Source organism: Equus quagga, chromosome 7, assembly GCF_021613505.1.
Source record: "Equus quagga isolate Etosha38 chromosome 7, UCLA_HA_Equagga_1.0, whole genome shotgun sequence".
NCBI classification, from domain to species: domain Eukaryota; kingdom Metazoa; phylum Chordata; class Mammalia; order Perissodactyla; family Equidae; genus Equus; species Equus quagga.
Window position 1 is genome coordinate 9,856,578 of NC_060273.1, and position 12,014 is coordinate 9,868,591.

At 42.1% G+C, this 12,014-nt stretch overlaps 1 protein-coding gene across 7 annotated transcripts in view; it reads left to right on the forward strand.

The window, feature by feature from the left end:
• Positions 1-12,014, forward strand: part of SNX29 (sorting nexin 29) — a 505,847-nt gene that overhangs the window by 31,447 nt on the left and 462,386 nt on the right. For 5 of the 7 annotated variants that reach the window (XM_046665870.1, XM_046665874.1, XM_046665871.1 and 2 more), the window contains exon 4: positions 9,441-9,565. The exons of the other annotated variants lie outside the window; for them this stretch is intronic. In XM_046665870.1, the coding sequence (XP_046521826.1) occupies positions 9,441-9,565 (125 nt within the window). The remainder of the gene's footprint in view (positions 1-9,440; positions 9,566-12,014) is intronic. 7 annotated transcript variants of the gene reach the window in all.

Here is a 12,014-nt window from a genome sequence, read left to right on the forward strand (position 1 = left end):
AATATTTTGTAGTATGGAGGTGTTATAATGTATTTTACTGCTCTCCTGTTAATGGAAGTTCAGGTTGCTTATAGTTTTGTGTATCTTTGCCTACTAGTGCTTTTATGTTGTTTATTTAAACTTTTAATTTTGAGATAATTGTAGATTCACATACAGTTGTAAGAAATAATTTAGAAGGATCCCATTTACCCTTCACCCAGTTTCCCCCAATGGTAATATCTTGCAAAACTCTAGGACGGGTATTTCAAATTTCTGTAGTTTTACTTAGGGTGTGTGTGTGTGTGTGTGTGTGTGTGTGTGTGTGTGTATGTATATGTGTATTCTGTGCAGTCTTATCACTATGTAGGTTCATGTGTCCACCACCACAGTCAAGAGACAGAGTATCTTTATCACCAAGAGTAGTTTTATCACCAAGGGATCCCTCCTGTTGTCCTTTTATAGCCATGCCCATCTCCCTCCTGTTCCCTCCCTCCCCATCCCTGACTCCTGGCAACCACCAGTCTGTTCTCTGTATCTGCAATTTTGTCATTCCAAGAGTGTTATATAAATGGAATTATGCAATGTGTAATCTTTTGGGATTGGCATTTTTTCACTCAGCATAATTCCCATGAGATTCATCTGGGTTGTTGCTTATATCAATAATGTTCCTTTTTATTGCTGAGTGGTATTCCATGATATGGATATACCACAGCCTGTTTATTCATAACTCATTGAAGGACATCTGGGTTGTCTTCAATTTTTGGCTATTGCAAATAATGTTGCTATAAACATTCATGTACAGATTTTTTGGTGAACATAAGTTTTCATTTTTCTGAGATAAGTTCCCAAGAGTGCCATTGCTAGATTGTATGATATTTGTGTATTTAGTTTTATAAGAAACTGCCAAACTGTTTTCCAGACTGGCTGTACCATTTATGGTCCCACCAGCAGTGTGTGAGTGATAGTTTGTCTGCATTCTTGTCAGCATTTGGTATTGTCACGACTTTCTATTTTAGCCATTCTTATAGGCATGTGGGCATATCTCTTTGTAGTTTTAGTTTGCATTTCCCTGATGGCAAATGATGTTGAACGTATTTCCATGTGCTTGTATGTTTATGTTCCCTTTGGTGAAATGTCTGTTCGTGGTTTTTGTTCATTTTCTAATTAGTAGTGCTTTTGTTTTTACACGATAAATTTCTAGAAGCAGGATTACTTGCTCAAAGGGTATAGGCATTTAAAAAAAATTGTACTGCCTTATCTCTTTGCAGAAAGATGAAGCAATCATATTCATATTCATATCAACAGTACCCATTTACATGTATTCTTGCTAGATCTGTGATTGCTTTAAACTTGATAGTCCTAAATTGGTATCTTAGTATTGCAACATTTACCTTGCCCCTAGTGACATTGAATATCTTTTCATATGTTTATTGGCTAACTATATTTCCTCCTTTCATGGTTTTCTTTTGTTCACCTTCTTTAATAATTTTAAAAAATTTTTTGAGTTGCTTTTCTTTTTCTTACCCATTTGTAGAAGCTCTTCATGTCCTATGACTATTAATCATTTTTCAGTTATATGTGCTGTAAATATTTTCTCCAGTCTATCATTTATTGTTTTACTATATCTATGATATCTTTTGCCATGGAGAAATTTAAAAATTTTATGTGGTTAATTCTGTGAACCTTTAAAATTTGTTTTATTTATTTTTTTTAGTTGTAACATTGGTTTATAACATTATATAAATTTCAGGTGGACATCATTGTACTTTGATTTCTGTGTAGACTGCATCGTGTTCACCACCCAAAGACTAATTACCATCCACCACCACACACGTGTGCCCAGTCACCCCTTTTGCCCTCCTCCCTCCCTGCTTCCCCTCTGGTAACCACCAACCCAATCTCAGTCTCTATGTTTGTTTGTTTGTTGTTGTTTTTATCTTCTATTTATGAGTGAGATCATACAGTATTTGACTTTCTTCTCCCTCTGATTTATTTCACTTAGCATAATACCCTCAAGGTCCATCCATATTGTCACAAATGGCTGGATTTCATAATTCCTTATGGCTGAGTAGTACTCCATTGTGTATATACACCACATCCTCTTTATCCATTCATCCTTTGATGGGCACCTAGGTTGCTTCCAAGTCTTGGCTATTGTCAGTAATGCTGCAGTGAACATAGAGGTGCATGTATCTTTACGCATTCGTCTTCTCATGTTCTTTGGATAGATACCCAGCAGGGGAATAGCTGGATCATATGGTAGATCTAGTCTTAATTTTTTGAGGAATCACCATACTGTTTTCCATAGTGGCTGCACCAGTTTACACTCCCACCAGCAGTGTATGAGGGTCCCCTTCTCCCCACATCCTCTCCAATACTGTTGTTTCCTGTCTTGTTAATTATAGCCATTCTGACCGGAGTGAGGTGATATCTTATCGTAATTTTTTTTTTGGAGGAGGATTAGCCCTGAGCTAACATCTGCTTCCAATCCTCCTCTTTTTGCTGAGGAAGACGGGCCCTGAGCTCACATCCATACTCATCTTCGTCTGCTTTGTATGTGGGACGCCTACAGAACATGGCTTGCCAAGCGGTGCCATGTCCACACCTGGGATCCGAACTGGTGGACCCTGGGCTGCCAAAGCAGAACGTGCGCACTTAACCACTGTGCCACCGGGCCGGCCCCTCCTTGTAGTTTTGATTTGCATTTCCCTGAAAGCTAATGATCTTGAGCATCCTTTCATGTGCCTGTTGGCCATCCATATATTTTCTTTGGAGAAATGTCTGCTCAGATCTTTTGCCCATTTTTAAATTGGTTTGCTAGTTTATTTATTGCTGAGGTCTATGAGTTCTTTATATATTTAGCATATTAACCCCTTATCAGATATATGGCTTGCAAATATCTTTTCCCAGTTGTTAGGTTGTATTTTCATTTTGTTTATGGTTTCCTTTGCTGTGCAGAAGCTTTTTAGTTTGAGGTAGTCCCATTTGTTTATTTTGTCTTTTGTTTCCCTTGCCTGGTCAGAGATGGTACTTGAAAATATGCTGCTAAGACCGATGTCAAAGCACCTACTGCCTATGTTTTCTTCTAGAAGTTTCATGGTTTTAGGTTCTTACATTCAAGTCTTTAACCCATTTTGAGTTAATTTTTGTGTGTGGTGTAAGATAATGGTCTATTTTCGTTCTTTTGCCTATGGCTGTCCAGTTTTCCCAGCACCATTTATTGAAGAGACTTTCCTTTCTCCATCGTGTGTTCTTGGCTCCCTGGTCAAAAATTAGCTGTCCATCGATGTGTGGGTTTATTTCAGGGCTCTCGATTCTGTTCCATGTATCTGTGTTCTGTTTTTGTGCCAGTACCATGCTGTTTTGGTTACTGTAGCTTTGTAGTATATTTTGAAATCAGGGAGTGTGATACCTCCAGCTTTGGTTCTTTTTTCTTAGGATTCCTTTGGCTATTTGAGGTCTTTTGTTGTTCCATATAAATTTTAGGATTCTTTGTTCTATTTCTGTGAAAAATGTTGTTGGAACTTTGATAGGGATAGCATTGAATCTATAGATTGCTTTAGGTAGTATGGACATTTTAACTGTGTTAATGCTTTCAATCCAAGAGCACAGAATATCCTTCCATTTCTTTGTGTCTTCTTCACTTTCTTTCAACAATGTTTTATAGTTTTCAGTGTACAGGTCTTTCACCTCTTTGGTTAAGTTTATTCCTAGGTATTTTATTCTTTTTGTTGCAATTGTAAATGGGATTGTGTTCTTAATTTCTTTTTCTGCTACTGTGTTGTTAGGGTATAGAAATGCAACTGATTTTTCTATGTTGATTTTGTATCCTGCAACTTGACTGTATTCATTTATTTAAAATGTTAGTGATAGAGTATCTTATCCTGAGGTTCTTCTGTATTTTTCTCTATTATTTTTACAGTTTTATTTTTTTTTACACATATATTTTTCTTTGATCTTGATCCATCTGGAATTTAGTTCTGTGGTTTGAGATAGAAGTTTATTCGTATTTCAGCCCTGTAGCTTCTTGTGTCAGTGCCACTGGTTAAACAGCCCACTCCTGCCTGTCTGAATTGAAGTGCTAACATTATTATGTATAAAATGGTTACATATTTGTTTGGATTTTCTGGGGGGTTCTCTATACTGCTCCATCAATTTGTTTATCCCTGTACCCCAAACCACACTGTGCCAAGTCCTTCCTGTGATGATTATTGGAATTTATTAAATTTATACAAAAATTAATTTGGGAAAAATTGACATTTTTATTTTGACAAATCTTCCCACCCAGGAAAGTGCTAATCTGTATATCTTTTAAGAAAATATTATGGTTTTCTTCATATAGGCCTTATATCTTACTTGTAAAAAATATGATTTATTTTAATTTTGTTACTATTGTGAATGGAACTCCCCTCCCCATTTTGTCTGCTTAAAAAAAAAAAAATCAACTTTTGAGGCAGGCCTGATGGCCTAGTGGTTAAAGTTTGGCACGTTCTGCTTCAGCAGGCCGGGTTTGGTTCCTGGATGTGGAACCACACCATCCATCATCTGTTGGTAGCCATGCTGTGGTGGTGGCTCACACAGAACAACTGGAAGGACTTACAACTAGAATGTACGACTATGTACTGGGGCTTTGGGGAGGAAAAACCCCCAAACTTTTAATGTTATAGTTTCTTTTATTGTAATATTTTTTATTTTTGTGGGTTAGGAACATTTTTAGATCTTTTTGTAGATCTGCTTTTTTTCACTTAACATTATAATCTAAGCTTTTAAAAAATACTATTTAAAGTTTTTTGTAGGCATTTTATATAGTTGTGTGATTTTTCCTCACCATACCTTTGAAGCCGTATTTTTTCATTCTTTGTAGCTCAGGGTAGCAATATTTCTGGTTCTTGAGACATGAATACTTCTTTAACACTTGTTTTAGAAAAAAGCTAAGTTCAGACAAGCATAGGGGCGAGAAAGATATCACTAGTAATTCTTTTACCAAGTGGTTCTTAATTTTTTCACATAATTCCCTTATGATTTTGGTTTTTTTTTTAGCATACTTGAGAGCATACTTAATATACACTTTCGTACCCTGCTTCTTTTTCATTTTATGTTATATTGTAAACCTGTTGGCTTATCATTATGAGCTCTGGGTAAATATTTTTAAGGGCTGAATAGCATTCAGTTATATGCTGTGTTAGCATTTGTTTAACCAGTTGCTCAGGTGTTAAATCTTCAAGTGTTTTTTAACTTTCCACTGGTGTAAATCATGTTATTTTGAATATTTTCATTCTTAAATCTTTATCTGACTTGTAGATTGCAGCTGAGGATTGGTTTCTGTCAGTAAAATTCATGGGTTAGAGGATGTGAACCTTTTTGAAAACTTAATTTGTAAAATGTAAATATAGGGCATGGCCCATTTCAAATGCTTGTCTGGTAATGGCCTTGCTTTAGCAGGCTGCTTGATGACTGCACTGTCTTAAATCTGTTATGGCTAATGCTGTTAATTGGCTGATTTTTATGGATACAATTGACTCCAGCTGACACTGGGGCTTTCCTCATGAGGATCATCCAGTCCTTGTTCATGATTGTACTTGGTTTTCCCCAAAAGGTTCCAGTAAAGCTGTAACATAGTAAAGGATCAATTTGAAATATGCTCTTCAGTCACAACGTTAATTTGATGCAGGTCGTAAAAATGCAGCCTTTATTGCTGGTCCTGTCTTTTGTTCTAACATTTGCCATAAAAAAGTACAGGATTCTTAGGAATCTTATGATAGATGAATGTGACAGGTTAAGCAGTCTTGAAATATAGGACAAAGCTCAGAAAAACCTCTGCTTGCAGAATTTTAGCAGTAACCTAGTTAAGCTCATGCGGCATCCAGCTGTGCTGGTGTTGGTAGACAGTTTGAAATTCAGCAGGAGGAAGTTATTTCGTTTTCCATTCATTAGCTCCTTCACCCCTTCATCAAGCTTTTACTGGGCACCTTGAAGGCAGCTTTTTTTTTTTTTAAAGAGCTTTATTAAGTCTAATTTATATACCACAAAAATCTACCCCTTGTACAATGCGGTGATTTTTTTTAGTAAATTTATAGAGTTGTCCAACCATCACCATAATCCAGTTTTAGAATATTTTCATTATCCCAAAATGTTCCCTTGTGCCCATTTACAGTTAGTCCCTGATTCCACTCCCTTCCTCATTGCTGAATAGTATTCCGTTGTATCGATACACCACATTTTATTTATCCATTTATCTGGTAAGCAGCTGTGTGCATAAGAAGTTGATTTTCTTGACTGATGTTTTTGAAAAAAGTTAAAACATTCACTAAGTGCCTCAGTTAATTAAAAGCATGCTCAACTCATTAACTTGTCATAGAAGTTGGCTGTGATAAAATGCAGTGGGGGGGCAGCCAACCTACCACGGTGATTCCAGAGAGCATTTAGCAGAGAGCATTCTGGGATATAGGAGAGACTGAGCTGAGAAAATAAAGAACTCCACTAGAGCAGGAGCCGCTTTCATTTTGCAGGAATTATCATGGAACTGAGTAAAGATGGGAAGAAATGGAAAACCTTAGGGTGACATGGTTATAAGTCAGTGCCTCCAGAGTGCCCGCCACAAGCCAAGGGGTATAGATTCACGGGGTTGGACAAGTGTGTTCTCCTTCATTCACTAGTCTTAGCTGACCTGGATTTGGATTAAAAATTATACAAGATCTCCTGAGATGCGTCCCTCACCTCAATGTACATCAAGTCCGTATTCTGAGTTCTCTGAGGGGAGGGACCATTTGGGTCATATTTCCCACAGTAGCGGGGCATCGTGCTAAGTGCTGGGGCAACTAAGATGAATGAGGCGCGATCCTTGCTGTAAGGAGCTCGTGAGCAAGAGGAGACACCGTGCGGAGCGCATCATTCACAGAGAGACTGGCCAAGTCCTGCAGTAGGAAGAAGCTCGGAATGAGGAAGCACTCAGGAAGGCTTCCTGTAGGAGGAGTCCCTTGAGCTAAGTCAGAATGACCAGCAGGTGTAAAGTCAGGTGGAATGGGGAGGTGAAAAGGGGACCCCTGGAGGGTGTTAATTAGAACGGCCTTCAGAAAGGCAGGCGTCCTAGTGAATTAGCTAGAGGGCTAGCAGGCATCTGGGTTTTCTGCTGTCTTAGATTGATTGTGACCTGTCTGCGTCTGGATGGTGATACTGCTGATGTAACCCGAACCTTGGGGACTGGCTTTGTGCTGTTCACCTGCATTCCATTCCCCTTAGGGGCCAGGTGTGATCCGGAGTAGGCGGGGCAGTCACTGACTGCATTAGAGCCAAGCAAACTAAGAGGGATTGTTGAGTTACTTGTATTTGCAGATGGCTCATTTAAAGGGACAGGCTGTGGTTTATTGTGGAGAACTCTAAACACAGCCCACGGTTTTCATTTTTTCCCCCTGAGATAGGGCCCTGGTCTTGCTCCATTTCGCTATGCCTCTCTTTCGGTTCCTGTGGAATTTAGATCGTTTTGGTGGGTGTCCCAGCTTTCAGGAAGCCCTCAGATATGCGCCTGCGTGGATATGTAGAGAGACTAGCATATGCACATGTAATATTTAGGAGTGACATCTGCCCAGCAAAGAGGGTTGTTTCAACGGAGGACTATTCTGGGACCCATGGTTGAAGATTACTCCCTCACTCACGTTGATGGAGCACACGTTATGTGCCAGGCCCTGACTAGGTGCAGGGGAGCCAGGAAGACAAGGTAGGAGTTGGAACCAAATAATGAGTTTAGGACAGGGTTAGGTTTGGGATGCCAAATAGGCTCCCTTCCTTGCAGGGCCAACTTTGATTGTTGGCAGTGGTAGCCCTGAATGCTGGGATGGGTTAGTGATGTCTGTCACGGGCACAGAATGGAGAGTAAACGTGCAAGTGCTGTGTATTTGCTGATGCCGTGTTAAGGTGTTCTGGTGTAGACAGATGACTTGAGTAAAGGTGGGGTATGGGAGGGAGAGGACTTTTTGTCTCAGAATAAGCGTGCTTGTTTTGGTGGTGTGGAGCGGAGTGGAACCCACCTTGGATCAGCATGGGGGTGGGAGGGTTGGAGTACAGATGTTGCTGCTAATTAGGTGCGTCTTATGTTGCTGTTTACTATGTTCTTATTACGTAGTATCTCTTAAATGTCTGTAAGCCTGTTTCCTCAAGTGTAAAATGGAGATAACACCTGCCTCACCTATATCATAATGTTGATGGGAGGAGCTAATGAAGTAATGGACATGAAAATATTTTACCACCCACAGAGTGATAAGCCTTTGGAGTATTATTACTACAAGTGTGCTGGTGGGTGGAGCAGGAAATGCCTGCAGTTAGGCAAGGTTGAGCCAGATGGTGGTGGCCCCAGGGCCTTTGCACTGGGCCCCTCTGCCCAGCCCTTTGCTTCTTGTCATATCCAGGTCATAACTCCAAAGTTACTTCCATTCAGGCCATAAAATCCAAGGCTGTCCCTGCCCTGTCTCCACCTACCAACTCGTCCTGTTTTATTTTCTTCAAAGTTCTCATTAACTGAAATGGTCTGGTTAGCTTATTTGTTTGTGTATCTGCTAGAACTGTGCAAATGTGGTGAGGCAGAGACCTTACCTGTCTCTTCGTATTCTCAGAGCCTAGAACTGTGCCTGGCAGATAGGAGTTCAGGATTTCTTAACATTTGTTGTGTGAGTGAATGGAAGGGTCTCTGAAGTCCACTGACCCAGTTGGGCTGGGCGCCCAGGAGCCCTGGGAGGATTGCTGAGAATCGAGTGTAGTTGCTGTGACCTTATCTCTTTGCAAAGATGTTCTTGAATCTCCTATTTCTTTGATTATTGAGAAATAAATTCAATTAAATGCACAGTAATTGTAACTTAATTGAAAATTCCATCAACTCTGGATCTGACTTCACAATGTAATCTCTTACAGCAAAATAAAGAACAAGAATCAGAATTCATATTATTGTTTTAGTGTATGTAACAGGCCATGAAATTACACAATGTTTCCAATTTGGCAGGCTGGTGAATTCAATCTCTTAAAAAGATAATCTTGTTCCTTAAACTACACGTGATAAGAATTAGAGTTGAAACTTGTGAATTGGATGCAATTAACACCCAACCCCTCCCCACGCCAAACTGATTTGTTTTTAAATTGGCTTTTTTTTCCCTCTCCTCTGCTGGCTGGCACCAATTCCATTTTCCCTTGTTTCTTGCGAATTGTTACTGTGCTTTCACCAGTCTGATGAATATGGCTAGACTGTGTGGGGCTTCCCTGAGTTATGAGAAACAAATATAAATGGAGAGAGGTGTGTGGAGCGACCCAGGTCAATTACATGTCAATTACCTGCCTGTAGATCCAGGTGTCTAGTGTGTACCTTCACGCTGAGGTTCACACCTGGCAACTCACCCCCTCCCTGGAGATGCTGGGGCCATCCTGGTGGTTTCCCGCCCTTCTCGGGGTGAATTGATAAATCATTGCTTCTCTCGCAGGGTAACCTGTCTGTGCGCCCAGTTTGAGGCTGTCCTGCAGCATGGCTTGAAGAGGAGTCGAGGATTAGCACTAACAGCGGCTGCCCTCAAACAGGCAGCAGGCTTCGCCAGCAAAACTGAAACAGGTACCGTGGGGCCAGTTGCGGCCTGGAGGACGTTGTCTGGTCTCTGGCTCTCTCTTTTAATTTTTATTTTTTAATAGTGGGCAAGGCGGTCACTGTGTGGGACGTGTTGCAGGGACGTGGCGTGGCGGTGCAGAGATCCATGTGTAAGGATGTCTTACTTGTAGTCAGTAATGGTGTTGTCTGGCATCTTAATTTAAATGAGGACATCCTTTGTGCAGGATTCTCAGAGCCATGTGTTGCAGTCTCTGAGGGGCTTGGGGCCTGCAGCCAAGGTGCTTATTTTCCCAACGTGGTGTGGCAATTGCTGGGAAATTAATAATCTGTTTTAATTTTATGCATGGGGATACGTGACATTTCGTAATTAAAGCTGTCTCCAACAGCAGCAGCAGAAACCACGCAGGTCTCTGAGTTTATCGTTCTGCTTCCATCCATTTCAAAGTCATTAAAGCGGTTCCCGCGTGCTCTGCTCCTCTGTCTCTGAATGACGGGGATAACGCTAATAACCCTTAAAACATACGGGTGCTTGGTGCAGCCTGGCACTTTGTTAGTCTTTTATGTGAGTTAACTTGTTTAGTTCTCACAACAGCCCTGTGAGTAGTGTGGGGACCTGAAATTGGCCATCCCAAGGTATGTCTCTTTGGCATCAGGATTATTTGAGGCTGATTGCTTTTGATAAACTGGGACAGGGAAGGAGGCTCTGGGGAATGGAACTTGCCCTTTGTTAGGACACGTTTACATTTGTAAGGTAAATCTCTATGTGCAAAAGGTGCCTCCCTCTCTGTACCAGGAAGAAGAAAGGAGATGACCTTCTCTCTAAAAACTCTTAATCAATACCAAAGGCAAAGACTTAAATCTGCATTTTATTGTGCTAGTCTGGTAACCTCCTGTAACTGACTTCCCTCCCCCTCCCAACGCTGGCATTTCTTTAAGGATTAAGCATCTTTCTTTAGGCTAGGAACTGATTGCTGCGCTCACCTGTGACCACCCAGCTCCAGACAATCGACTTGCCTCCTTCTACGCCCACCGAGATAGCAGACCATTACCTGCTGTGTCCATCAAGCACTGTGCCAGACAGGGCAATCTTGTGACTATTGTGGGAGGGACATTTCTATCACATGTGAAACACCCTGTTTGGGGGTATATAACCACTCTGTGCACCCCACTTCTTCGGTGTCCTTTCTTCCTTCGGGAAGAAAGGCCCCGGGCCATGGTTCCTCATAAAGCTTTGTTTAATTTTCTCTTGCTATTCTGTCTCATGTGAATTTAATTCGTTCTCCAGCCAGACGAACCCCCATCTGGGGAGAGGAAATGTCCTCCTCCCCTACAGTAGTAGCGACCTCTATTTCTCTGCTCTCCAGATGAGGAAACTGTTCGCAATGATTTGCTTTGGATGGGAACCCTGAAGTGTAGCGCGTCGTCTGAAAACATCCTATGTCCTTCCCCTCCCCCACATCTGCAAGAGCAGCTTCTTTCAGACCCTGCTTGTGGCTGCCGCCCCCAAATTCCTGAATCTTTCTAGCTACTGTGGTAATGTCAGTGTCACTGCTGAGTAAAATGTGCCATCTTTTGCTAGTTGCCCTCCTTTCATGGCTGAAATCAGCCCTCGCCGTGTCTGGTGGAGGGGTCTGGCAATTCTCTGCCCACTGAAGCCCTCGCCCCGCCCTCTCCCTCGTGTTGGTGTATCTCCCTCCTTTCTCCTCTCAGCCCTTCCACAAATCTTTGATTCCTGTTCACCTCACTAGTTGCTAACTTTCAGAAATGAATGTGGTTCCTGTTGGGGTCAGGGCACAGCTGCGAGAGAGATTCCTGTCACTGCTTTTTCTTCTGTGCCGAGTCCCTTCTTCAGAAGTTGGAAGTGTAGGGGGCCAGTTCAGAGGTGAGTCAGCATCAAGGGCCTCAGTCCTCGAAGAGACTACTGCCAGCTGCCTTGGCCACCTTGGGTGCCAGCCTCAGTTGTCTTGGTGGCTTCTCATGGCCATGATGCTCTCCTGAGCCTCTGCGTGGGGGAGGGCTTAGGCTATAGCTGGTTGATGAGCTGTTCGAGGACGTGGCTTTCCCAGAGTCCCCTTTGGCTTGCCAGGCCCTTGTATTTCTTCCCGTTTCCATCTTACCTGTCTCTGGGGGAGCTACCTTAGAGAAACTGGTGTGGAGTAGACCGTGAGGCTCTGGGTCTGCTTCCGCCGAGGTGAGGGCAGCTGCTGGGCATGGCAGAGGCTACCCTGGCTTTGGCGTCAGGCTGTGAGGGTAGGTCTGGTATGACCTGGGAAGGGCCCCTGGAGCCTTAGTTGTTTCCACCTGTAGAGGTGGATCATCTCGTCTGCCCGGGAGCTTGTCAGGAGGCCTCCTGAGAAGCACCTGCCTCACTTCATAGCCCCTCAGAAATGTTGAACCAGCTACCTCCTCTCCCCAGCACCCTTTGAACTTTTAGCCTCTTCCTCCAGCTCGTCCT